Source organism: Lissotriton helveticus, chromosome 2_1 (genome assembly GCF_964261635.1).
Source record: "Lissotriton helveticus chromosome 2_1, aLisHel1.1, whole genome shotgun sequence".
Classification (NCBI taxonomy): domain Eukaryota; kingdom Metazoa; phylum Chordata; class Amphibia; order Caudata; family Salamandridae; genus Lissotriton; species Lissotriton helveticus.
This window is the reverse complement of record NC_136059.1, coordinates 1,384,052,552-1,384,080,304: the sequence shown is the minus strand read 5'-3', so window position 1 is coordinate 1,384,080,304 and position 27,753 is coordinate 1,384,052,552. Positions and strand designations below refer to the sequence as shown.

The window sequence follows — 27,753 nt, the reverse complement described above, 5'->3', positions numbered from 1 at the left end:
TTAGTTCCTGACCCACTGCCTTCCAGAAATCCCTGTCTTGTAGAAACCAAGCATTAAGTTTTCATGTCTACCTCAAAGACTGGGGTGGGTGGCCATGCGGATGCGAATGGTGTCAATATGTGCTTGCGTATGGTGTGCTGCCGAAGTGTGTGTGAACTGCTTAGAATGCGGGAGCCATGTACGCCACGTATCACATAGGCCCAGGGACTCCGACCAGTTCCTCAGTTGCTTTGCTTGTGTAGGTCTACTGGAGGAAGGGGGACCAGTCATGTCGAGATCCGGCGAGGAGACCACATTGAAGTCCCCCGAGGTTAAGTGGGGTCCAGTGGGGAAGGATGCAAGAGATCTGTAGATTAACCAAAACACTAGACAACGGTCCCACACCCCCAACCCCTCTCCCACCCCCCACCCTACACTTCAAGAACGGAAGCATCTGTCGCCCTAACAATAAGCAATGAGTAAACAGCCAAACTAAAACGCTTGGGAATGGGGAAGCGTGGAGGAGCCCTCATGTCTGGATCTGTGCTAATGAGTCCATGAGGAAGGAAAGAAGTGTTCGGAGCTGCGGCACCGTCTCCGGCCGTGGAGCCAGGCCAGGCGGGCAGAGACCAGATCAAGGATCCTTCAGGAGCAACCGACAATGGGACAGGTCTGATTCTGGGAGGTCAATCACCGGTGACCCGGGCACCACCACCATCCAGACGGCCGGCCTAACAAGCATTTAATCGGTGTATTGCAATTTGTTACTCCATTTTCCCATGCCAGTTGGGACTTAAGAAGACATTGATTATACCACCTATACTGCTGCCTTCTGCCATTACCCTGGTGGGACTCGCTGTTCCAGGGTACCTTGCTGTTCCTGCAAGGGGGAGGCGCCACCAACACGCTTATAGAGCTTCCTAGACCCCGCAGTGCGGCACACCTAAACTGATGCCTTTTGCCATTACCCTGGAGGGGTTTGCTGTCCCTGGGTACCCTGCTGTTCCTGCAAGGAGAGAGGTGCCACCAATTCACTTATAACTCCGCCTAGACCTCTGTGGGGAGGGCCAGGTGCGGAATGTCCTACGTCCGTGAGCGACTGGAGGAGGCCGGGCTGGGCCACCCCTCTAACATCTGTGTTGCCGATAAAAATCAGGTGAGAATTGAGCAAGCATTACATGTGAACAGCCTGGTTGCTTGTTTGATTAAGCATGGGAAAGCGTAAGGCTAATGAGCATTGCCCCCAGCCTCACAATCGCTCGGAGCGTAGACTCTCTCTTCGGGAAGGACCATGTCCAGTTGAGCCAACAGACTACAGAGAACAAAGCCCTAACAACTCACGTTGCAGCATTAATGAAGTCTTAGCGACACTCCCAGCAGAGGTCATTAGTAGCAAGAGCCTGGCGGATATAAATAGTAGCGATGATGTGCGCATAGACATACGCAAACACCCTGCTATAAAGGGTACCTCAAGCTGCCAAGCCACCCCTGAACCAAACCCTGAATGGAAAGAATTAGCCCCCTGAGCATAAGGCCGGTGATTGCAACCTGACTATTTTCTGGAAGGGGCGGAGAGCACACAGTGGATCTTGTAAATGCTGATACTGTGAGTGTTTTATTAAAGGAGGTATTAGACCAGAGCCATGCTCCAATAAGGGAGCGGTTATCAGTAATAAAGGGAATCCAAAAGGCAAAACTACTATCCTGTTTAACCTGTGCTACACATAGTCATGCCTCGACGGAGGAGAATATTTGTACTGTTATGTCAGACAAACCTATGGAAGAGAATCAGGATCAGCTCAACAAAATTGCGTTTTTAAACACTGCTAGCCGTGCTAATTCAAAGCCCGACTTGGTGGAGAGGGTTACCTCAGTAAGACAGCCTGATAGCGGTCGAGATATTCTGACAAACCGCTTTCCCGTGATTCTCTCCCTGCATATGAAGGAATCAATGTACAAAAAAAAAACTGTCTGGAAGCTTTAAGTGACAGCACTACAATCTTCAATTAACCCCTGAAGTGCTGTCCTTACATTGTGATATTGACAGGTTTACCACTGTTAAGGAAGGCACAAGCTGATTCATGGGAACAGCCTGGAACAAGGTTACACACTGGCTAAAAGTGAATAAACTTATAACTGACATTGAGGGCCAAGACATTATAATGTTGAGGTGGGAGGAGTGGTTGGGGTTAGATCCCAAGGATAACCCAGGAGATTGTAGGGTTTTAAATTTCAAGCATCCCTAGGTCGTACGAAGTCTGCTTTATGGTGATCGAGGGGGTGATATGAGAAAATCTAAAATAGTTGCGTTACCACAGGGATATTTCTATAAACCTGTTAATGTGACAAGCAGTTCTGTTTTACATACTATGCTTAACAAGGCTCGCCCAGGGATAGTATGCTCAAATAGATATGCTCCCCTGCAGGATTTTAGTGATAATGATTGACAGAAGGGAACAACTGGGTATACAGGACCAGATAGATTGGTTGAGTCTGGGTATTAAAGTGCATGTCACCTTCTGAATTTGACAACTGACATGCAGCCAATTGGTATCCCAATAGTCACGACCTCTCCAGTAGTAGAGACCCATCTTTCTAATATAGAAATCCTGAGCCCAGCATTAACTACCGTTAGAAAAAATGAACACACTAAATGTCCAGAAACCCTTGAGAATAATGAGTTGAAATGCTGCAGGGCTCAGGAGCAAGCAGGTATTACCAGAGTGGCAACAATTAATTAGCTCTTACGATATAGTATTGTTACAGGAAACCTGGGTGACAGAAACTATAGATTTTGGGGTTCTCCGTTTTAATTCACCAGATACTCCCTCGCATGTGGATAGAGCTTCGGGGAGGGGGGGGGGGTTCTATCTACTTGGATCAACATGTTATTGGATGGTAACACGGAGGTCTTTTACGTCCCAGGATAAGATTTTCAGGTTGTCCTATTTTGGGGTGGCCCTCCCCTATATATAATACATTTGTATAATAATGATTTTTTGAGTAGCCCTAACAAAAGATTCCCAGGGCTCTTTAGGGTTATGGCTTACCTTGTTGAGACCACATCTGAAAAAGGGCGTCATATATACATATGTTTGGGAGGAGATTTTAACACTAAATTGCGAGGGACGCAGGTTGGCACATCAGTAGAAGGAGCAGATGATTGAGATACAAGGGAAAGGGATTGCAAGATTTCTTAGTCACAGCTGATATGTCAAATATCATGGTTTGGGCAGGAGTATATAATTTCTTTTTTATTACTTTCAGGGGCCGGAAATGTAACCCCGTAATTGATTAGATTTTTGTTTCGCTTAAACTCACACAATTACTATTGCAAAGCAAAATTATCAACACTAATTTCGGTGATCATAACCTGGTAGAACTGGAGCTGGCTGTCCTCACACAGAAAGATATTAAGATTGCAACTACCATTAAAGACATATTCCCATCCAGCAATAATCGCAGGGTTTGCTGGCAGCTGGCTGACCCCATATTATTTACCGTTAAGTCATAGGTGCAACGAAATCGTTATTCAGCAAGGGAAGTTATTGAGGCACACTGCACAACCAAAAATAGTAACATTTTCTGGAGTATAGTTAACAATATGCAAGATGACCAGAAGTTGCCCCACGTAAGTTGCAATATTAATAGTGAGACCTGGCTAGCTCACTTGTCACAAATTTGCTCCGGATCAGAGTAAAAAGGCACAAGTTATTCAGTGGGTCGGGAGGTCAGCCCAGAATGTTTACACTTTTTGCTGAGGGAAGTGACTATAGATATTTCACAGAGCATTCAGGGTAAAGCCCCAGGACCTGATGGGGTACCGCAAGATGTAATAAAATCTAATATTTTCTGGGCTCCTTTATCAACAAATGTGTACAACAACTTTAGGAAGAAGGGCTGATCTAACCAATGGTGTTACCGACCGATATTGTTAATAGACATCCCGGCAAAGATTCTGGGTGGGATCTTATAGAATAGAATTAATGACTGGGCAACTGATAGCAAAATCCTACATAATAGCCAATATGGCTTTTGTGTGGAAATCAGAACCTAAACTTAATAATTGGGAGGTACACAGCGGACAGGCAGGTACATACCTCGCTTTTATGGATCTTACTATGGCATTTGATTGTGTCAACAGATCAAAGCTCTGGAAATGCCCATTAGAACTGGGGTTAGACAGAAATATTGTCCATATGTTAGTAACTGTGCATACCAACACTGATGCAAGGGTGAGATTCACAGATAAATTCAAGACCCAGCGGGGAGTGAGATAGGCTGTCTGCTCGCCTCCCTGCTATTCATCCTTTATATTAACAACTGAAGGTTAACGGTGTTCCTTTACGTGGATGATGCAGTTTTAATGGCCGTACCCCAATGGCTGTTCGATGCCGGATTAATTAATTTGTAGGTTTTATGGCCGACCTAGATTTGATGACTAACTTTACGAAATCGTACATCATGGCCTGTGGCCAGAAAAAGCTACGTTTACCTAGCGTCACTGTTGTTTCTAACAGACTCCAACATTGAGAATTTCTCGTATTTGAGCATTACGATCGATACCTCTGGTCTGGGCTCCCCGGTATCCCAAAACAGGTTAAAACTAATGCGAGCAATAGGTTCCTTACTGAACTTACTTAATCAAAAGAAGTCCACTAGGGAAACCTATTCCAAATTATATCTTTCCAGATATCTCTGTGATCACGAAGGAAAACAATTAACTTTCTAAAAATAACCCTAACACACCAAAAGGTTCCTTGGTGGGATGCTTCATCATCGGGTTCTTCCCGCCAGCTGCGGGACGGAGCGTGCTGCGACCGACGGAGACGGGGGAGCACTTATTTTTCGAGGTGTGGGCTATATTGCTAGAGTAGGAGTGAAAGAGTCGGATAGTAATAAGGTAATAGAAAATTCTAAAAAATACCTGCCCACTAGGAACCTAAACTTTATTAAACCATGCGGCTGGTATTGTTAAAAAAGGTGTTTTTTTGAGTTGAACAATGTAATGAGGGGACTTTTGGTGGTTGAGAGTTATTTTAAGAAAGGTATTTCTTTCCCGTAGTGATCACTAAAGTATCTGGAACGATATCATTTGGAATAGGTTTCTCTAGTGGACTTCTTTTGATTAAGTATATGTCTGCCCTTAGGGAATGATAGCATAGATGCAACTAACACATTATCCTATCTGGGTGTTCTACTGGATCATTCTGGGTCATGGACCCCGGCGGTCAAGAGCAGAACTCTGCTTTTCAAAAGGTCTATTGTGAATTTTGCTATAAAATTGGGCAAAAGTCTCCGGGGATACTTCTTAAAATTTACCAAGCAAAATGCTTGAGTATAGCTATGTACGGGGTAGGAGTCTGGGGTTATCAGGATGTAGCCATTATACAAAAAGAGGAAAATACTTTTTTAAGGTTTATATTAGCAGTCCCGCAGAGCTCTTCCTTTTATAATTGCCACAATGAGCTGAGGATTTCTTATAACTCTGATTTGATCAAGATGCAGCCTCCGTTATTATGGCATAGAGTTTGGATGTCTAATAGTGCAGAGTTAAACAGAGATATTATTAGAGATGCCATGAGTCTATCCCACGCAAACAAGATCACTTGGCTGAATTATATTAGAAGATTTTTAATAGAGGTGGGTAAACCGGATTTTTATAGGGACCCCGAAACATTGAGTACAATTTCCAGGAAGGATTTTAAAGTTTTTTGTCAGTCGCACTTAGAGTCTCTGAGAGCTGCTTCAGAAAATGAAGAAATATACTGTAATCCCACACCAGTTAGTTCTTATAACCCCTACTTTTCAATCATACTTGGATTGGTGTATAGGAGGTTATGACAGGTATGTTCTCACAAGATTCAGATTTGATAGTTTTCATCGATTAGTCAGCTTCCCCACATTAAACGATTGGGACCAGAGATCTAGGTCGGTGTCCTTGAGATGAGATGTCTTTCCAGTCGGCAATATATGTGATTTTATTTTGCAAATTTTATAGACTTGAAAGAGGTAGATGGATTTTGCCATTGCTGAAGAGAGGGGGCTGGAGGCAATGCCGCACTGCATTTTTATATTTGCAAATGTTGGAAAATGTTTATTGTGTGGGTGTTATGACCAGATTCTTGAAGTCTATATTGAAAAAAAGGAAAAGTATAATTTGGGATACCCACCATGAGGCTGACTAACGTCTAGAACTTTTGCTACTAAAGTCAATAGAATTAACTGAAGAGGAGACAGTTAGAACTAAAATGTATGTAATTACTGTATGTATTTTTTAACTTTTCAATGTAAGTTTTTAAACATGCAACTTTTATGATTTTTTTAATGCTAAAATCGAATAAAGTTTATTTGATTGACTGATTGATGAAGTATATGATCCGGGAGACTAGGTCCACTACGTACTTCTCTCCCCTCTGATTAACCTCCTTACTGAACTACCATGTACTGCAGGGACACGGTCTTTGAGGCCCCTGTTGCAGATCTATAAGGCACAATACCTACTAATTGCAACGTATGGAGCAGCAATCTGGGGCACCTCAGACTGCTCCATTTTGCAAAATGAGGAAAATAGATTTTTTAGAAGAATGTTGGCAGTCCCCATCTCAACCCCTCACTATATTTGACTAATCTGAGTGATTTTATCAGCACGAGGCCCATAATGTTGTGAATGTCTGTTTGGCAGGCAGAAGCACTATCGCTCTCAAAGGATATAATGGCAGATTCTTTGGCCTGCGATAAAGGATTTTAATACCTTGGCTAGCTCATGTTAAAGAAATGAAGGGCATCGATATTGGGCATGTCTTTTCAGATCCCTCTCTATGTCTAGATCTGGACAAGAAACAGGTGCGTTCAGTACTACTGAAAAAGCGTGAGGAGGCCAAGATTAACGTTGAATCATTAAAACCAATGGTTGCAACCTATTTCATGCTAAGGGATGAATCTGGGGCTGTGATATCCTACATTTGGAAGCCCAGAAGTAATAGGGAGCGCTCTTTATTATACTGCATTAGGACTGATACCTTGAAATATTTATTATGCTCATCAGTTGGTTATCAACACAACCTTGAGTCAAGGATGTGCCCTTGTAATGGCACTTCAAAACAATGATGCATTTTTTATTCTTTTGCAACTTCCATCAGCTTTTTACCAAAAGGTTTTTAGTTACTTTATTGAAGGCAAGACATTTTAGATACTGTGGTAAAGCCTTTAACTTCCTAAGACACCTTATGGGCGAGGAATTTCGCTTGCGCATGGAGCTTTTCCTTCGCACAGCTATCCTCTCAAGGGAAGCAATGCTCTGTTAACCGCATGCGCGCTAGCGGTTTTCCCGCTGCGCGCTGCGATTTCAAAAATCCCGCGTTACGTGACAAGGTCAGCTCGTCATCCGTGTAGCGCAGGTTACGCCCATGACGAGCTGACCTTGTCATGAGCGCCGAAGGGGTTAAGAAATAAGATTTTGTAATGCGGTACATGGTTACATTAGTCCTTTTGTTCCTTTCGTATTTTAATCATGCCCGACAAATGTGAATGTATTTTATTGTATTTTTCTGATAGATTTAGCTGTTTTTCTACTTTTATGGCTGTTTACCGTCAAATTAAGAATAAAGAAAGATTATATCAATTAGCATTTGCTCATCTTAAAACTCTTTCAGCAACCTTGCATGGAAAAGTCACAAGGACATCCTAGGCGATGGTACTTTGATTGCTTGTGATCTAGCATTGGGAAGATCTGTGTTTAAAGGCCCCCTTTTGCCCTCCCTCTGCCACACCTAATTGCTTCCCATGCAAGTTCAATGAAATCAGAAGGGACAGAATCAACTATTTTATTTTCCTCTGTTGGCGTCTCCTGGAAGCAGCATATCTCATGTAGACTGACAAAGCAATATTAGTCATCATCTTCAATTTTGGATCCAGCAATGTTCCAAGATTGCAAAGAAATGTGATTATCCAGGTAAATTTGTTCTTTTCAGGATTTGTACACCTATCAGGCACAGGAGACTGGGCCTAATCACCGTTAAGAACATGTGATGGAAGCTGTTTGACTAGTAGCTACAGTAGCTGGTGCAATAGTTAGTGCAACAGGCAGCCAAGGAAATTTGTTGACTTCTTCCTATGCTGCTGGGCCAAGTTCAGGATTACTTGACTGACGTATTACTACAGCCCCGTTAATCCTCTCCCTAGGGACAATCATGTTTTTCCTGCATGCCAATGCAGCTAGCCAGTCAACGGAAATGTTCCTTCTGGTCTCCTACCAGTGATCATTGCTATCTCCATGTTGCTAACCAGATGCTTTGTGTCAGTAGGGTCCTTTTGCCCTGAAAGCAGTGATCCCTTCTTAAACTGAAGTAGGGCAGTTCCCATAACATCGATTGATCCACAATATCAAAAATCAGTTTTGAATTAACCTGCGTATAAATTCTACAATGCTACTGAATTTGCTGTGCTGTGGATCAAGTTCATGCTTACAACGCACACTTGGGTTGACAAATGTTATGCCCCGTGAGATTATCAGGCAAAGCGTAGAAACTGCATGGTATAATTTAAATAGGCAGTACTGCTTCAAAGGCACCGGAATGAATGGATCTAGTAATAGATCTATGAAAGTATATAAGTCAACACCTCATCACAGTAGGCAGATCGATTTTCTGGTTGGTATAGTCTTAATGTATCAACTGAATGTTCTTGCTGTAACACAACTGCCATTCGATTCACATAGCTTTGGAATCCTGAAAAGGGGGATGCTCGAGATGGTGTAGCCTGTTTGCACTGTATGGGCACTTTGCCATTCTCTAGTTCGATCAAATTTGGTTGTGGATTATACATAGGGGTACGTCCCTCTTTTACTGGGTTTTATTGGGTTTCCTTGGCCTCTTGATGGTCCCTTTGAGCCTACGCTTCCTTCTACTTTATGGATTAGTCTTGGGAGAGATGGGGGAGGGTGGGCATCCTCCAGTCATTGTAATTCACGCTGCCTTTGTGCAGCCAATGCTCTGGCATTTCACATGATGTTTACAAAGAGACCCTGATGGAACTCCACTGGCTCCCTTTGCCAGCCCCCATACCATTTCAAAAGCAACTGCATCATTTACAAAGCTATCTTTACCAGCACTCCCGCTTATCTTGTAACCAAGCTCATCATTTCTGGTGGATCTCGGCATACCGGCAGCATGGACATTAGACTGCATATCGTAAGTGTAAAAAGAAAAGAACAAGGCAGCATATGCACCCAGGGTCTGGAACAAAACTACTGTATCGCCCAACACTGGTCCAATTTAGGAAAAAGCTAAACACTCTTCTCTTCAAACAACACTACATCACAATGCAGTAACCATTGTCAATCCGGCTTCAGATCCTCTTACTTATTAACTTTGTACTTCCTTTGACCAAGTACAGTGCTCTGCTGCCGCGTGGCTTGATTTGGGCTATAGAAATACCACATACATAAATATATATATATATTCTTTGTCATAGTCCTGAAAATAACTAATTTGACTGAAGTGGTCTATAACCCAGAATCTACATGGAAGGCTCCCAACACCGAACACCTGCTATTTCTTTTTCTTCAGGTTGGTATAGATGAACAAATAAGATATTGGACTTGACACCCCAAAGTCACAAAATTAGGAACTCAATGGATAGGTCAGGGTCCTGCCACATATCCAATATAAAGCTTTACAGTTGTATTGCCTGTTAGGATTAGAATCATCTCACTCTCTATTGACTCATCTTGGGGCCATTGTTTGTATATGGAGATTTAGTGTCCTTTCTCCCAGTGACCTTTTGCTAATAGTTTTTGTAGATATGCTTCCCACCCTGCGAAGAATGTACCGAATTACAGTTACAGACTGTATGAAGAATGGTGTTAATTAAACACTTCAAATCATCTAAAATTTACATTCGCACACTGTTCAGGTTCCTCTCCATCATTTACATACCTAAACAAACATCAGCAATGCAGATGTGGTATGCAAAAAACAGCAGCCCAGAACAGCTGTGCAACACTGAATTGAGAAACTATTCGGTGGCAGTATGATTTCTGCCATCATGATAATGGATCCTATCATGTTCAAAGAGGAAATGACATTCACATTTACAATTGGATCAAAGAATGCATCTCAAACACCCAGACACTTGAAAAGTAAAGGGCACAGTTTTGCACGGTTTATGAAAAGGAAGAGAGCCCTGTTAAGAGCTGGACAGATTCATGCTGATTCCCTTGGCTGCAGTAAACAATTAAATTTAACAATAAACACTCCTTTTTGCACAGAAAAGTGGTCAACGGGGACATGCACTTAAATAAACACTTTACAATGACCTGAGGCAGAACAGTAGGACTCAAAAAAGTGCAATGTGGAAGAAGACATCTTCCTGCTGAGGTTACTCAAATACCACCATTGTAACAAGGGAGGAATGGCTCAAGGGCAACATTTTTTAATTGCCACTGAAATTGGATTCCTTGTTGGTAAAAAGACAAGTCCTTCCAATATGAGTCCATGTTCCCTCATCTGTGCAATACACAGTGAGAGAACAGTAATCGGTCTCTCTATGAGATATGCTCTTTGGGTATCCTGCATTACCTCAAAGGCGAGCTCGAGTGTCTCAATCCACATAATAGGTATAACCTTAGTAAACACCTGAGAATTGTGTTTTCAATGAGGCACGTTATAAAAAGCGAAATCTATAAACATAATCTGCAGGCCTATGAGGCAGCAGACAGCAAGTCAGTCCACTCTTCAGAGATGGGCAGGGGACTTTAACTTCCCAACAGCAGTTAGCTCAATATCCCCTTCTAAATGAAGCCCGATCAGGCTACACACAAAACAGGATACTGAACAATCCAATGTGCTGAAAGATGGGAAACATACAAATTAAAAAGAAATGGAAACAGAAATAAAGAGAATGGGAGCTTTAAGGGTTGCAAAACAGAAATAAGAAAAACCTGGGACTGATAAAACCTTTTGTCCCAGCCCAAACTAAGAAAGTTGGTCAAACTTTAAAGGCTGACTGTTGGCTCACGGTGCAAGTGGAAAATCAGTCTGCAGCTCTATGGTTAGATGCTTTCACTGAGGGATTTTCTATAACGGGAATACTGTTGGGCTACAACTTCTATTGACAATCGAGTTGCTATTCACTGGCAAGAGTACTGGAGAGATGACAAGGCCAGGTCATGTTCATTATTAACGAATAACAAAGGTTGAGGAAAGAAGTGAAAAAAAGCAAGAACGACAAACCTTGATTAAGGGCTATAGGGTGTTTGTAAGCATACAAATGAAGGGATACTATTTATGCCCAAAAATAACTGATGGAGATGCATATTCAGATTCTTAAGCAATGTGCTTTTAACCATATGTTTTAATCGCCCAAAACAAAAAACTATGTATAGTTGGAAGTGAAGAGAGATTTAACAGCAGCTACAGCTGCTAAGTTGGAAAATTCACACTGTCTGTTAATTCATTTGGTTTGCTAGGAGCATGAGAAATTATTTTCTCTGATATCTATGTACATTGTATGCGAGTCCATCTATTGGCTATTATTTTTTTCTGAGAGATTCTAGTTAATTTCTAACCCAGACATTGGTGTAATGCCTTTTTCGTGCTTGTTGGTTAAATAGGTTACAATGAAAGCTGAAGCAAGGTTAGTAGATAAAATGATCAAGTGTTTATTCAGCATATCCGTAGTACCTTTACTTGTAGATCAAGCGATCTGTCGTATAAATCCTTAATACATGTGGCATTTATATTGATATCGTCATCGCCTGATGTGTCATACAAGACCATGGTGGGAATGTCACTCCTTTCCAAAATTTCAGCTGCTAGTATCTTTCCACATGCTTTAACTTCAACTGATTTCAAAAGTACAGGATCCGAAGAAAAGGCTTCCAAACCTGAAAAAATACAAGAGCATATTTCAAATGTGTTTGAATTCACCTACATTGTCGCTGACAATCCCTTTCACCACTTAGACACAATGTCATTAAGTTCGCAGTGGAGGGTTTATATCTTGTTTGGCAGATGCACACTATTCATTTTGTTTCCATTATGGTCTTAAAATCGTGTATGCTAAGCCTAATGCATACATCTAAATATACAGTAACTAAATTGTGAACGATTGGGTTGTTGGCTGAATGGAGTTTTAAGCAACAGCCACAATCTCTGTCAGGGGGAAGTCACAGAAGTCACTAAGTTTAATGTGGGAGTAACCAGTGGTGGCTCTTCTGCAAGAGGAGCGTTGCCCCACTGCCTGGTTTGCACCAGTAAATGTCAAACAAAACTATGTTCTTGCATCGTTTTATTGTGCATTTTGCTGGCTGTGAGCCAGCGGTGTTGGTAGGGGCAGGTCCTAGGCAAGGGAGGGGGGTGGAGGAGTGCTACGTGCACTCCACTATCTAAGTGTGCATATGTGTTTTGGCCGGCCGTCTCAGGCTGACCAAAACACACATGTGCACTTAAGTTTTCTCCAGCCCAGCTGCATTCAGCACCCGGGCTGGAGAAACCCCACAAACTCCCTGGTCTGAGCAGGGCATCTTTCCTGGCTGCTCGGGCTTATCCCTGCACTGCAGCAGCACAGGGATTGGACAGGGAGTCTGTCCAAAGGGCAAAGGGGACAAGCAGGCAGGAAGAGGAGAGGAGATGTGACGCTGGAGGCGGCCGACGGCAAAAGGTGAGTTTTATTTTTTAAAATAATTTATTCCCTCCCCGTGCGCGACCCTGCTGGGTGTAACCCTCTCATAGCAATAAATTATTTGACACCAAGATGACAACAATTCAATCAGTAGAACAGGACTTATGGATTTTCAAAATGTAAGGTAAAAACTAGTGCCTAAAAGATCAAAGCATCAGCCGCAGGCATTTAGTTGCAAGAGACAGGGTCAAAGTCCCAAAAATATGGGTGACTACAATAAAATGCGAGTCAGATATATAAAAACTGGATCAGGCCTGGTCAATGCTTACTTGCAGACTTAGAAGAAATTTGCAGAAATAGTGACGGAGAAGGTAAAAGTTCACAAGGGAAAGACTACAGGCGATATCCGAGGAGGAGGCATCGTTGTTGGGGAGCCAATGAACAAAGTTGCTGTGTAGATTTCTAGGTTCAGACTTCGTCTCTTTATTGGAAGTCTAATATCTCAAGCAGGACGAAGCTGGAGGCTGTAACCAAAGAGATTTTCACAAGACAAGATACCCCTTTGCAAAGGACAGCTGGACAGGATTTGCTCTGCGCAGAAGAACGTAGTGGAAACTGCAGAGAAGTCCGAACAACTACCGATGCACCTTAAATGGAGACACGAGAAGGTTGGTCCCGGTCTCCTCTTGGTTCTCAGAGCAGTTTTTAACCAACAATTTGGCCATCTGGGCAACTTTACCACCACCACCAAGGGTGCAGGACTGGAGGAGCACCATTTTGGGGGCTAGGACACATTCAGGCTGGTTACAGGTGTGCGTTCAAGATGGTTTAGGCTTGTTCTGTCCCTGAGGCTTTGATCATGAAGCCCGTCAAGCAGCCCTTAGAATAACTCTGGTAGTCCTGGGTTCAAGTAGTAGACCAAGATTCAAACAGCAGGACAGACCCCTGAGAGTTAACAGCAGAATTTAGGCAGCAGAGCAGACCTTCCAGGTCAGCAAAGCAGTCTTATAAAGTACACAGCAAGCAACAGCTGTAGGTAGCCCTCTGATAGTCCTTATCCAGTCACAGAAAGTTAACTGAAGAGTAGGTCTGAGGGTCCTATTTTTATATATGGTGCCTTCGATGAAGTAGAAGCTTCTAGAGAATTCCCTGTGAAGTGCTTTAAGTTTCTTGCCTCGTCTGCCCTAGCTTAAAAGCTGGCTACATGAGGAATGCAGTGGTGATACGTCTTTAGTGTGTAGGCAGTGCAGTCCAACTACATCTAGTCATTTGACCCAATAACAGGTTGCAGGCACCAAATAGCTAGAGCGGAAAAATTTCAACTTTCTAAAAATGGCGTTTTCAAAATTGCAAGTAAAAATCCGACTTTTACAATAAAGTTTATTTAATTTTTTAAGCGCTAAACATGAAATCTTTACCGGTTTCTGAGCAAAACTTAGTACTTATTAATGGAATAAGGCAACCTAATGCTATCCTATAGGAGAGGTGGGAAATAGTTGGAACACCGCGGTCTAAACCACAAGTGTTCCGACTCCACAAGCTTAACCACGCAGGTGCGTGGCTAAGGCAATTCTCAGTCTAGCTGCAGGCTTCATTGGACAGAGGAAGGGAAAGATCCGCAGTGAGGTTAAGTGGGGCGGGGTTGTTTTGAGGGCTGGGTCAGGGTTGTTTTGTGGGTTGTGGCAGTCGGCGTTGCTTTGTGGGCTGGAGGTAGTTTGGGGTTGTTTTGTGGGTGGGTCGTAGTTATTTTGTGGGTTGGGGTGAGTCGGGGTTGTTTTGTGGGTTGGGGTTGCTTTGTGGGCTGTGGTTGTTTTGTGGGTTGGGGTGGGTTGGGGTTGCTTTGTGGGTTGGGGTGGGTCAGGGTTGCTTTGAGGGCTAGGGGTTGGTCAGTGTTGCTTTGTGGGCTGGGGAGGGTCAGGTTGCTTTGTGGGCTGAGGGTGGGTCAGGTTGCTCAGGTTGCTTTGTGGGCTGCGGGTGGGTCAGGTTGCTTTGTGGGCTGGGGTGAGCCGGGGTTGCTTTACAGGCTGGGGTGAGTCAGGGTTGCTTTGTGGGCTGGGATGAGTCGGGTTGCTTTGTAGGCTGGGGTGGGTCGGGGTTGCTTTGTGGTGGTCGGGGTTGCGTTGTGGGCTGGGTCGGAGTTATTTGTGGGCTGGGGGTGGGTTGGGTTGCTTTGTGGGCTGGGATGGATCAGGGTTGCTTTGTGGACTGGGGGTCGGTCCGGGGTAGTTTTCTGGGCTGGGGTGGGTCGGGAGGTTTTTTGGGCTGGGGAGTTTGGTGCTAGTCTTCAGGCCCGTGCAGTTTGAGGTCGTTTTCAGGGTTGAGGGGGGGGTTTGGGGTTTGGTGGGGAGCGTTTGGGTTGCTTTGTGGGCTGGGGGTGGGTCAGGGTTGCTTTGTGGGCTGGGGGTGGGTCAGGGTTGCTTTGTGGGCTGGGGGTGGGTCAGGGTTGCTTTGTGGGTTGGGGTGGATCAGGGTTGCTTTGTGGGCTGGGGTGGATCAGGGTTGCTTTGTGGGCTGGGGTGGATCACGGTTGCTTTGTGGGCTGGGGGTCGGTCTGGGGTAGTTTTCTGGGCTGGGTCGGGGAGGTTTTCAGGGCTGGGGGGTTTGGGGCTAGTCTTCAGGCCTGGGCGGTTTGAGGTAATTTTCAGGGATGAGAGGGGGTTTGGGGTTAAGTGGGGCCGGAGGGGGTTCTGGTTTTTTTGTGGGCTGGGGTGGGTCGGTTTGCTTTGTGGGCTGGAAGGTGGGTCGGGGTTGTTTTGTGGACAGGGGGGTGGGCCGGTGTTGCTTTGTGGGCTGGATCGGATTGTTTTGTGGCGGGAGGCGGGTCTGAAGTTTTTTTATGGGCGGGGGGTGGGTCTGAAATTTGTTTCTGGTCTGGAGGGTGGGTCTGGGGTTGTTTTCTGGGTTTGGGGCTAGTCTTCAGGCCTGGGGGTTAGAGATAGTTTTCTGGGTTTGTGGGGGAGGGGGTGGGGGGGGGGGGGTTTAGTTTTCAGGGCTGGGGCTAATTTTCAGTGCCGGAGCTAGTTTTCAGGGCTGGGGGTAGTTATCGGGGTTGCAGGGAAATCGGGGTAGTTTTCAGGGTTTTTTAGGACTGGGGGAGTGTTGGTTGGGGTAGTCTTTTTAACTAGGGTAGGGTAGTAGGCCTCGGAGCAGGGGGAAGGGGAGGGGAATGGTTAGTAAGAGTGGTTTTTAGGGCTTGGGGGAACGCGGGGCAGTTTTTAGGGCTGGGTCAGGTTAAGGGACAGGGTTTTAGGCATTAGGGCAGGGGAAAGTTTGTACCATAGGGAGGTGGTGAGGGGGGTGTCGATCTTAGCCACGCATACCCCTTTATGATTCATGCCTTTACCACGAAAATGCGTGGTAAAGGCATGCGTGATAAAGAACTGCGTGGTTAAGACGCGGTCGTTATTAAGACTGCATTGTTTAATCATGCGGGATTAGGGAACTCGTCATACAACCATAGAGGTAGGCCTCACGTTAGCGAAAAACACTTCTCTATCGGCTACCTAGGGTATACCTTAGGGGTCAAATATGTAATGTAAAGGGAGTTTAAAGCATTGCAAGGGGATTATTTTGCCAAGTTGAATTGGCGGTTTCAAACTGTATTTGGGATGCAACAGCAGACTCTGCATGTTTTAAAGGGCTACTTAAGTGGGTGACACAATAGGTGATGCAGGCCCACTAGTAGCACTTAATTTAAAGACCCTGGGTATATGGTATACCACTTTACTAGGGACTTACAAGTAAATTAAATATGTCAATCGCTGTAAGACAATTTTACCAAGTTTTAGGAAGTGAGCACATGCACTTTAGCACCGGTTTACAGTGGTAAAGTGCACAGCGTCAGAGGAGCAACAAAAACATTCAGCAAAAACAGGTGAGTGGGAGGGGGCGGGGGGGGGGAAGGCAAAACGATTAGGGGTAACCCTGATAAGCGGCTCAAATCTACAGAAATATAATAAACAGATGCACTTCCTATGCTAGTCAACATGAACTTCATTGCCCACATGAACCTTCCCCCCTTCACAGATAAACTCTGTTGCATGGTTGGTCATCACTTACAGGATTGCATCAACCTACTGATACAATTATAATGTTAATGACAGTGCAGAACATGTGTAACCTCATCGTTAAGCAAGGAGGAGAATCTGTGACATCAAGATGGAATATTGCTATTCAATCTGTGTAGCAGAGCAATTGAATAATAAAGAAAACCCCAAGATAACGTACTACAAAATCACCCAAAGGAACACAGAGCAAGCATCCTTCCTTACCATTATAATCAGATGGACTCGCATCTCTATGTCATTTCCTAGATATATGGAATGCAGCTTCCTAGTCTGAACCTCCAGGAATTCTATCTGCCTCACTCATTCCTATCCACCTTGAAATCCCTGAAAATAAGCAAGGCGCTATAATCTCACGACTCAAAGGATCTTGGAAGGTTTACAGGCCTGACTGAACCTGCAAATTCTAGAAATAGGACACGCCTCATTAGATATCACCATTTTCCCTTCAATGGAACAAACCACAATAAGAGACTTATTTGTACAACTAAGAATGAATCTCCACATACTCACTCCCAAATAAGTGCCACCAGTCACACAAAAAGGGAAAAATGGGCAATTGTGTTTTCAATAAGCATTCCCTCAATCCCGAGATAATGGAAGACTGGTCGATGTTATTTAATAAAGGTCTGAAGCACATTATAACGGACAGTCTTTTAGAGAAAGTTGGATTATTTAGAGGGGTGGGAAGTCATTAACATTTTATCGAATTACTCTGGCTTCAAGATAGGCATTGACAAACCATAATCCCTTCTGTTATGTTGGTAAACAACCTTGCCCCTGATTAATCTGTGGTTGCATGGTCATACACCTTGAAATCTGTCAAGGCCATCGGACTCTCAATTCTGTAATGACATTTTTTGATAATTCGTAGGTGGGTGCATACCTACTTTTATCGCCTATGAATAAACCCTTAACCTTTTTGAAGAAGGACATTGGAATAAAAGATGCCACACTCAAAAAACATAAGAGAAGTAGAAGTAAAACTGCAATTTTAACTAATGCTACACTGCCAAAGATAGAGAGATGCGCACCTACTATTTCTTCATAAGAAAAATAACACTTTCTAGAAGAGGAGGATAATTCAACTGAAACCTAAGATGAAGACCTTCTGAGAACATGAGTGCAGAAAAACATTTTGTAGTATTACTATGATAAATGTATAAAAGGAGTCAAGATAGTCTAGGTGGTGTTGAACAACATTACCACCAAATTGTTTAGATTTATCTTTTATCCCTGCAAAACAGATAACTGTGCCCCTGGCTGGTACCATTCCTTATTAATATGTCCCCCTGATTTTTGGTCTTAACTATAATTCTGCTGCTGCCTGGAAGAAAGACAATAATCTCCTTCAACTGGGAAGGAAACATAAGCTCTTCAGAACCAAAAAACATAAAACCCTACTTGAATTGTTAAATTGCTCTAGCTAACTAAATGGGTATTGTTAACTAAAAGCAGCAAGGTTAAACCTGTTTTCATCTCCTACTAGCTTGTGAGTTATTGTCAACAACTTATTAAAATGATTCTAGCTAGGATTTTGTAAGCAGAGTTTAAAAATAAAAGTAATCAGCAGTAACTGCCAAGCTCAATTGGTGATTTACCAGGTTTCATTAAGCGAATAATCAGGGGATCAGAACCATGTACTAGCATGAAGATAAACTGATAGATTTAGGGGAAAGCTACTTGTTTTGCAAAATTTTCATAAAATTGCGATAGGAACATTTACTCTTGATGAATAAAAAGTAGTTAGCTGCCTACTTGCGAAGGTCTCAACATTCGTGAAGGACTTAGCCCGTAGCCAACTTGCAAGCGGTCTTCACATCAAACTGCAATACTTCTAATATTTTAATTAAGCATGCAACTGTGATTGGTCAGTAATACCCTCTGAAATATGGATATTAGTGTAACAAACACTTGCTGTCGTTGACAACCGCAACAAGTAAGCTAGATGCAGGATCGCCAATGGAAATTATTATATGTTAGGTTGTCTTCTCCTTCACTGAACAAGCAATGTTACTGTGTGCTGCAGATGCCAAGAAAACAAAAGATTACAATTTGTCCCCCAGGTGAACATTATCATATTCTCTTCTTCAGGCTTAAATTTATCACCTATATCAAGATTATTGAAGGTTTTTGGTCACACCTCCAGCGTGTAAAGGAATTAAGTCTTCGCCTATCATTGAGGCTTTTAGCATTTAGGCTCAGACTTTTTATCCTATCCATATCTAGGATGAATAAAAACGTCTGACTGGTTAATCGACTATGATCAAATAGAACATGAATACCTAACTTCATACACAATTTATATAGATGTGGAAGTAGTGCACACCTAACTTTTTTATTTCAGTATTTCTCCATACTACCACCCCACACTGTAAGATTGCTTCTGCGCCTCTAGCTGCCCTATACTAGCTCAGCCCCTGTCCATGCTGGGCAGATACCTGTCAAACCCACATAATGCTGTGTTGATGCACCTCTTGTTTAACCACTCCCCGCCCAAAAGACAACGCCCCATATATGCCTGCACCCATCAACTGAAATAAAAAAGCAACTATAAAAAAAGCAAAGAAAATGACACTAAATATAAAATGATGTCCTCACAGGCACTCTATTCATATTTATTTATTTTGCAGCTTTCTTTAGCGTAGACTGGACTCCAACGTAACTGGGCCACGTTTATAGTGGCCATTATAGTTTTTACATTCCAACTTTTTACAGGCAATTTGAACATAATAGAAGATTCACGAACAGTAGAAAACAAACCTTCATTATGAAGGCAACACTTAATGATCACAAGCAGTGCAACAGTCTAGATAATAAATACCTAATATGAAGAACAATGAAAGCCTGGACCTTCAAATAAGTGCACTTCAAAGGCTCAGCTGACATGTAAAATGGACCAACTATCTACAGACATGTCCAAGAGATAATCGTTGGTGATAACCAAAGGACCTGACCAGTTATTGCTGTGGCTCATTAAAATTTTAAGGTAAGAAGTTATTGCAAAAGTACGCTTTTTAGGTCAGTTTTTATAAAACTTCATAACGTGGGGTTGTACAGATTAATGATGGGCTGTTGAAGCCTAAGTTAGTAATTTTACCACTTGTAAAAAATATAAATATTAACCAGGTACTCTTCAGGAAAATAAAATTGCCAGCATGAAGCAATTTGTGCATCATGCAGCACTGCCTGTGCATCTGCTAGTTTAAAATGAGGAACTATATGGGTAACTAATCAATGCTTACCTGTGTTGAAGTACATAAAAATAACATACTTTAAACACAAACTCATCAACAACTTTCGTGGTTTTAAGCTTAGCTCCTTTTAAGAGCACTCTTTAATGTTTCAGTGTGCATAACTGACTAGCACAATTTGAGTTTTAGCACATCTTTTAGGGCAATGAACTGAACTTTGCGCCCACCGAATGTAGTTAGATCCCGAGCACCATTGGGCAGAACAAAGTTGCAAATCGAATTATTTACATAATCCACTGTACCGTTTTCAAGCTCCTTTCTCTCGGAAAACGCAAAAGACTGAAACTAGCAGGCCACTATTGATTCTCTAACTCCTTTTGCTCCAACAGTGGGCAGATATTTACATAAGTTTACTAATCTTGCTTCATGTTCCACCTGATGGTCCACTGTTCCAGTTCACCCAAACTGAGGAAAAGCCCCCCAACTCTGCATTTAATTGTTCACTCTTTCGGCTGCGGTGGGCACTTGCGATGTTTTTAACTAATGAACACAAACCAGTTCAAGAGTGAGAATCTCTTTCTCGTCCCTTTCTCCTTTCTTCCTACTGCTTGTCTTAGTCTGTTTTTCAATTCCCCCTTTTGGCTTGAGGTGCAGATGCCATTAGAGTAAGGAGAGGCCTCTCCTGTCAAAGTACTGATATTTGGTTACACGTCTGAGCCTGCACTCATCCCTGTGTGTGAGACTTGCCCTTGCTTACCTGACAATTTGCAAGAGTCACTGTACTAGGTTAGCGTGGAAATGAGTTTGTGGCACTGAAGTTAGTTCTTCAATGTTTTTGCAGAAGATACCTGTGCAGGAGGGGTGGGAGGGTGCAAGTACATGTAACATCACCTTCTCTGTTAGTCTATTTGCCGTGTGCTTATGAAAGAGTTCAAATTAGTGAAAATATGGAAATAGTTGATTTAACACTTATTGTTGAATTTGGGGTCAAGTTCAAACAAGCTACAGGGTTTTTTTTGTTACTGACCTTCCTACAGCCTAAAAGACCTATCAGTATTTTTTCAGTTTCCATGCACACCTTCCTTAAATATTATTAGGGTGCTTTTAACTTCCTTCCATATTGTGGACCTTCCACGCCAGGGGGAAGATGCATTTTGGATTACTGCTGTAAAGTGGTTACTCCTGCCCCTTTGATGCTGATTTTATCAGTGTCAAAGGTTTAAGATGCGGGGGCATTTCTAATTCAGGATAGTTTTCATTAATCAAGTTACTTACCTTCAGTAACGATATGTCTGTAAGAAACAGTAGTTAGTGTTAGATTCCTTACCTTAGAATAACCCCAGGCGTCTGACTGGATCCGGAAAGTTTTGCATACCAGTACCCCTGCGCGTCGGTAGGCGTCGTCTGCGGCTCCGCGTCCGTCGTCGGCGTTGTTGGCGCCGGGATGACGTCATTGGAGTACTTAGACTCCGCCCTCGCGCGCTGATGTCAGTTCTTATACACAGCTTTTTCGTGCGAGCAACGCAGAGCCTTGATAAAAACCGACACTGGTGCCATGAAACTAGGGCCCTCAAAGGGAAGAACCTAAACCCTAGACATCGGTTCGCAGAACGGGGAGGATGGGTGGGGCGGTAAGAAATCTAACACTAACTACTGTTTCTTACAGATATATCGTTACCGAAGGTAAGTAACTTGTGCATCTGAAAGAAACAGGTAAGTGTTAGATTCCTTACCTTCGAATAGATACCCCAGCAATACCAACCTCGGTGGTGGGTCTGCGAAACAAGATCACACCAGAAAGTCCTGGAGAACAGAACGGCCGAAAAAGCCATCTCTCCGGACTTGGCTGTCCAGGCAATAGTGTCTAGCGAACGCGTGCAGCAAGGCCCACGTAGCTGCCTGACCGATGTCCTGCAAGGAGACTCCCCGATCCAGGGCATTAGTAGCCGCCGTGGCCCGAGTGGAATGGGCACCCAGCCCCACAGGAGGCTCCTTTTTAGCCAGTGAATAACAAGACTTTATGCACAAAACTACCCACCGAGAAATGGTTCGTTTGTGTACCGCCCGTCCCTTCTTCACGCCCAAGTAACCAACAAAGAGCTGGTTGTCCATCCGGAACTGGCGTGTGCGGTCTAGATAGAATGAGAACGCACGTTTTGGGTCCAGACAGTGGAGCCCCTCTTCCTCTTTCGAGGGATGCGGAGGCGGAAAGAAGGTGGGCAAGGTGATGGACTGCCCAATGTGGAAGGCTGTGACTATTTTGGGCAGGAAAGAGGGACTCGTTCTCAAGACAACTTTGTCCGGATGGACAGAGAAAAAAGGAGGTTGAGAAGATACAGCCTGGAGCTCACTCACTTTCCTGGCAGAGGTGATGGCAACCAGGAATGCAGTCTTAAGAGTTAGAAGACGAAGAGGGCAATTGTGAAGTGGCTCGAAAGGAGCGCACATCAAATAAGTTAGAACAAGGTTCAAGTCCCACTGAGGCATCACAAAAGCAACAGGAGAAAACATGTGAGTGATGCCTTTCAAGAATATATTTACAACAGGGGACTTGAAAAGAGAAGGCTGATCAGGAAGCCTTAAGAAGGCTGAAATGGCAGAGAGAGCCTTTGAGCCTTTGATAGTGCCCAGAGCAGAGCCCTGCTAGGCAAGAGAAAGAAGAAAGAGGAGAACCTCTGAAAGGGGGGCAGAAAGGGGATCCACAGCCTTTGCTGTGCACCATGCCACAAATTTGTTCAACCTGCAGGTGTATACCGATTTTGTGGAGGGACGCCGGACTGCCAGAATCACATCACAGACTCCAGGAGGCAAGTCAAATGGTCTCAACTGTCACCGCTCAATCTCCACGCATGGAGGTGGAGACTGGACAGGTTAGGGCGGAGGACCATCACCTGCTGCTGCGACAGAAGGTCCTCCTGAAGAGGCAGACGAATCGGGGGATCGACTGACATGCTGAGTAGCACGGGATACCAGTATCTTCGTGCCCAGTCAGGGGCCACAAGGATGACTGGGGCCCGGTCGCGCCTGATCTCAGCACTCTGGTCAGAAGTGGTATACGCGGAAAGGCGTACAATAGAATGCAGCTCCACTCGCGACGAAAAGCGTCTCAGAGCGAGTGCCGCCTTGGAAATGCCAACTCGCAGAACTGATGACATTGCGCGTTCTCTTCTGTGGCGAATAGATCTTACCAAGGCTCTCCCCACTGCTGAACGAGACCTTGCGCCACGTACGAGTTCAGACGCCATTCGTGATCCATCATGCACCGACGGCTGAGTTCATCCACCCTGGCGTTCGGGGAACCAGCCAGGTGTTGAACCACCAGGGTGACGCCCTGGTGTTCCAGCCACTGCCAGAGGCGCAGAGCCTCCTGGCAAAGAGTCCACGACCCCACCCTGCCCTGTTTGTTGAAGTACCACATGGCGGTGGTGTTGTCCGTGAACACCTGCACTACACTTCCCCAGACAGAGGGAAGGAATGCCTTCAGTGCAAGTCGGATCGCCCGCAGCTCCAGAAGGTTGATATGGAGCCGGGACTCCGCCGGAGACCAGAGGCCGCTAATCTCCGCCTCTCCCATGTGGTTCCCCCCAGCACAAGTCGGATCGCCCGCAGCTCCAGAAGGTTGATATGGAGCCGGGAGGACTCCGCCGGAGACCAGAGGCCGCTAATCTCCGCCTCTCCCATGTGGTTCCCCCCAGCATAGGAGGCTCCTTTTTAGCCAGTGAATAACAAGACTTTATGCACAAAACTACCCACCGAGAAATGGTTCGTTTGTGTACCGCCCGTCCCTTCTTCACGCCCAAGTAACCAACAAAGAGCTGGTTGTCCATCCGGAACTGGCGTGTGCGGTCTAGATAGAATGAGAACGCACGTTTTGGGTCCAGACAGTGGAGCCCCTCTTCCTCTTTCGAGGGATGCGGAGGCGGAAAGAAGGTGGGCAAGGTGATGGACTGCCCAATGTGGAAGGCTGTGACTATTTTGGGCAGGAAAGAGGGACTCGTTCTCAAGACAACTTTGTCCGGATGGACAGAGAAAAAAGGAGGTTGAGAAGATACAGCCTGGAGCTCACTCACTTTCCTGGCAGAGGTGATGGCAACCAGGAATGCAGTCTTAAGAGTTAGAAGACGAAGAGGGCAATTGTGAAGTGGCTCGAAAGGAGCGCACATCAAATAAGTTAGAACAAGGTTCAAGTCCCACTGAGGCATCACAAAAGCAACAGGAGAAAACATGTGAGTGATGCCTTTCAAGAATATATTTACAACAGGGGACTTGAAAAGAGAAGGCTGATCAGGAAGCCTTAAGAAGGCTGAAATGGCAGAGAGAGCCTTTGAGCCTTTGATAGTGCCCAGAGCAGAGCCCTGCTAGGCAAGAGAAAGAAGAAAGAGGAGAACCTCTGAAAGGGGGGCAGAAAGGGGATCCACAGCCTTTGCTGTGCACCATGCCACAAATTTGTTCAACCTGCAGGTGTATACCGATTTTGTGGAGGGACGCCGGACTGCCAGAATCACATCACAGACTCCAGGAGGCAAGTCAAATGGTCTCAACTGTCACCGCTCAATCTCCACGCATGGAGGTGGAGACTGGACAGGTTAGGGCGGAGGACCATCACCTGCTGCTGCGACAGAAGGTCCTCCTGAAGAGGCAGACGAATCGGGGGATCGACTGACATGCTGAGTAGCACGGGATACCAGTATCTTCGTGCCCAGTCAGGGGCCACAAGGACGACTGGGGCCCGGTCGCGCCTGATCTCAGCACTCTGGTCAGAAGTGGTATACGCGGAAAGGCGTACAATAGAATGCAGCTCCACTCGCGACGAAAAGCGTCTCAGAGCGAGTGCCGCCTTGGAAATGCCAACTCGCAGAACTGATGACATTGCGCGTTCTCTTCTGTGGCGAATAGATCTTACCAAGGCTCTCCCCACTGCTGAACGAGACCTTGCGCCACGTACGAGTTCAGACGCCATTCGTGATCCATCATGCACCGACGGCTGAGTTCATCCACCCTGGCGTTCGGGGAACCAGCCAGGTGTTGAACCACCAGGGTGACGCCCTGGTGTTCCAGCCACTGCCAGAGGCGCAGAGCCTCCTGGCAAAGAGTCCACGACCCCACCCTGCCCTGTTTGTTGAAGTACCACATGGCGGTGGTGTTGTCCGTGAACACCTGCACTACACTTCCCCAGACAGAGGGAAGGAATGCCTTCAGTGCAAGTCGGATCGCCCGCAGCTCCAGAAGGTTGATATGGAGCCGGGACTCCGCCGGAGACCAGAGGCCGCTAATCTCCGCCTCTCCCATGTGGTTCCCCCCAGCACAAGTCGGATCGCCCGCAGCTCCAGAAGGTTGATATGGAGCCGGGAGGACTCCGCCGGAGACCAGAGGCCGCTAATCTCCGCCTCTCCCATGTGGTTCCCCCCAGCATAGGAGGGACGCATCCGTCACTACTACGTGCTCCGGTTGGGGTAGGGAGAGGGATCTGCCGCTGACCCAATCGCAGTCTGTGAGCCACCACTGCAACTGTCTCGCAGTGCCCTATGAGATCAGGATGTGGTCGGACAGGTTGCCCTGATGCTGGGCCCACTGAAACTTCAGGTCCCACTGCAGAGCCCGCATCCGCCATCTGGCGTGATGCACCAGAAGGATGCAGGAGGTCATCAGTCCCAGAAGCCGCAACGTCAACCTGACCGAGACTCGGGATAAAGGCTGAAAGATCGGAATCAGAGCCTGAATATCCCGAACCCGCTGTTCAGGAGCATAAACCCGAAACTGCCCCGAATCCAGTACCGCTCCGATTAAGAGGAGCTTCTGAGAGGGACACAGGTGTGACTTCGGCACATTAATGGAGAACCCCAGCAGGTGCAGGAGGTCGGCCTTAGTCTGGAGGTGGCTGACGACTGTCTGGGGCGAGCCCGCCTTCAAAAACCAGTTGTCGAGATAGGGGAAGACTGACACCCCTAATCTGCGCAGATGAGATGCCCGACGGGGAGCATGGTAAACTGGAAGTGCTTGCGGCCTACCGTGAACCGCAGGTAACACCGGTGGGCCGGCAGGACGGGGATGTGAAAATATGCATCCTGCAAGTCCAATGCTACCATCCAGTCTTCTGGGTCTAGGGCAGCTAAGACATGAGCCAAAGTCAGCATCTTGAACTTCTCTTCCAGGTGGAAGCAGTTGACGTTCCGCAAGTCCAAGATAGGGCGTAGACCCCTTTTGCCCTTCTTGGGAACCAGAAAGTAGTGGGAGTAACAACCACACCCTACTCTGGCCCAGGAACGCGCTCGATGGCCCCCTTGGCCAAGAGGGCCGTTACTTCCTCTTGCAGAAGTTGCAAGTGATCCCCCGACACGCGGTGGTACTGCGGTGGCATGGCTGGAGGGGTCGCTTCGAAGGGGAGGGAGTAGCCCCTTCAGACGATTTGCAGCACCACCTGTCGGATGTGATGGTGCGCCAGTGGAGGAGGTGATGCCGAACCCTGCCCACCACAGGTGTCATATGGACCTGAAAGCTCTGACTAGGAAGGCTTTGAGGCGGATGCTGCGGGGGTGGATGTGGACTGGCCTCGCCGCTGTCCCCTGGCACCGCCACGGCGGTTACCACATCCGCTGCTGCGCTGGATGTTAGTCTGCGGCCCGTGGCTGGCAGGACATGAAGGGGGTGCCCCTTCCTTGGCCACGAAAGGAGCGAAAGGCAGAAGTTTGCTGGCGCTGGCCTGACAGGCCCAAGGACTTGGCCGTAGCCCTGGAGTCCCTTAAACGCTCAAGAGCACTGTCTGCTTTGTCACCAAAGAGGCGACGGCCATCAAACGGCATGTCCATGAGTGAGCTCTGGACATCAGCCGAAAAGTTGGTGGACCAAAGCCAGGCGTGGCGGCGAACTGCCACCGTCGTGGAAATCGCCCTGCCCAGCGAGTCCGTGGTATCCAGCCCACATCGAATAGAGTATCGTGCTGCATCTCGCCCTTCCGCAAGGGCTTGAGCGAGTTTTACCCGGGACTCCTCCGGGCAATTTGGCAGCACGTCCGCAACCGTGTCCCATAGAGAGTGGGTATAACGGCCCAAGAGGCAAGCGGTGTTGACCGACCGCAACCCCAAACTAAGTGAGGAGAACAGCTTCTTACCGAACTGCTCCTACCTTTTGGATTCCCGATCAGGTGGAGCAGTCGGGAATGCGGTCTGGGAATTAGGGGCTCTCGGGGGTGGGGTAGGTGGACAGGAAGCTAGGGTCGCCCGGGGCCGGGCAGTGGCGTCTGGCCACGTTCCGATCTACAGGGGGGCCTGTAACGGGCCTGGACCAGGTGCCCAAGAGAACATGAGTAAGGGCCTCATTAAACGGCAGTAGATGCTCCGAAGAGCTTGGCTGCGGTTTAAGGACCTCGGTGTGGAGGTTGGTCCTCACGGCCGCGATGGGGAGCTCGGGCGAAGTGTCCAGACCACTGGCCTCCCCTAGCTCAACTGCCCAGTCCTGATACGACTGGCACTCCCGTGCCAGAGAGTCCTCAGACCCCTCCCAATCCTCCTCGCCTCCCATCTCCTGATAGTCAGGTGCAAAGGTTGGGGCCGGATCATAGACGAATTGCTCTTCTCTCTGCGTTGAATGCGGCGTCGAGTGACGCTGATCTGACGCCGGATCCGGACCGAGGGAGATGACGGAGTCGAGGGCGACACCCTGGGTGTCGGTGCCGGCGGAGGGGTCGTAAGGTCAACCAATGGTGACCCTGACCCGGATCCAGTGGGGCCCTGCGGCGTCGGGACCAAAGTCGCTGACGGCGCTGGGGCCAAAGCACCCGAATGCGCCGGGGCCGAAGTCCCCGGCCCGCTTGGGCTCCAAGTCGGGGCTGCGGGGCCCGAAGGCGCCATAACGGGACCCGACGGAGGAGAGAGCGTCCTCATGGCCATGAGGAA

At 46.2% G+C, this 27,753-nt stretch overlaps 1 protein-coding gene across 2 annotated transcripts in view; it reads right to left on the bottom strand.

Moving 5' to 3' along the window:
- The window catches only part of TDRD7 (tudor domain containing 7), a 1,293,444-nt gene that overhangs the window by 502,645 nt on the left and 763,046 nt on the right, over positions 1-27,753 (bottom strand). For both annotated transcript variants that reach the window (XM_078676318.1, XM_078676319.1), the window contains exon 10: positions 11,664-11,866. In XM_078676318.1, the coding sequence (XP_078532444.1) occupies positions 11,664-11,866 (203 nt within the window). The remainder of the gene's footprint in view (positions 1-11,663; positions 11,867-27,753) is intronic.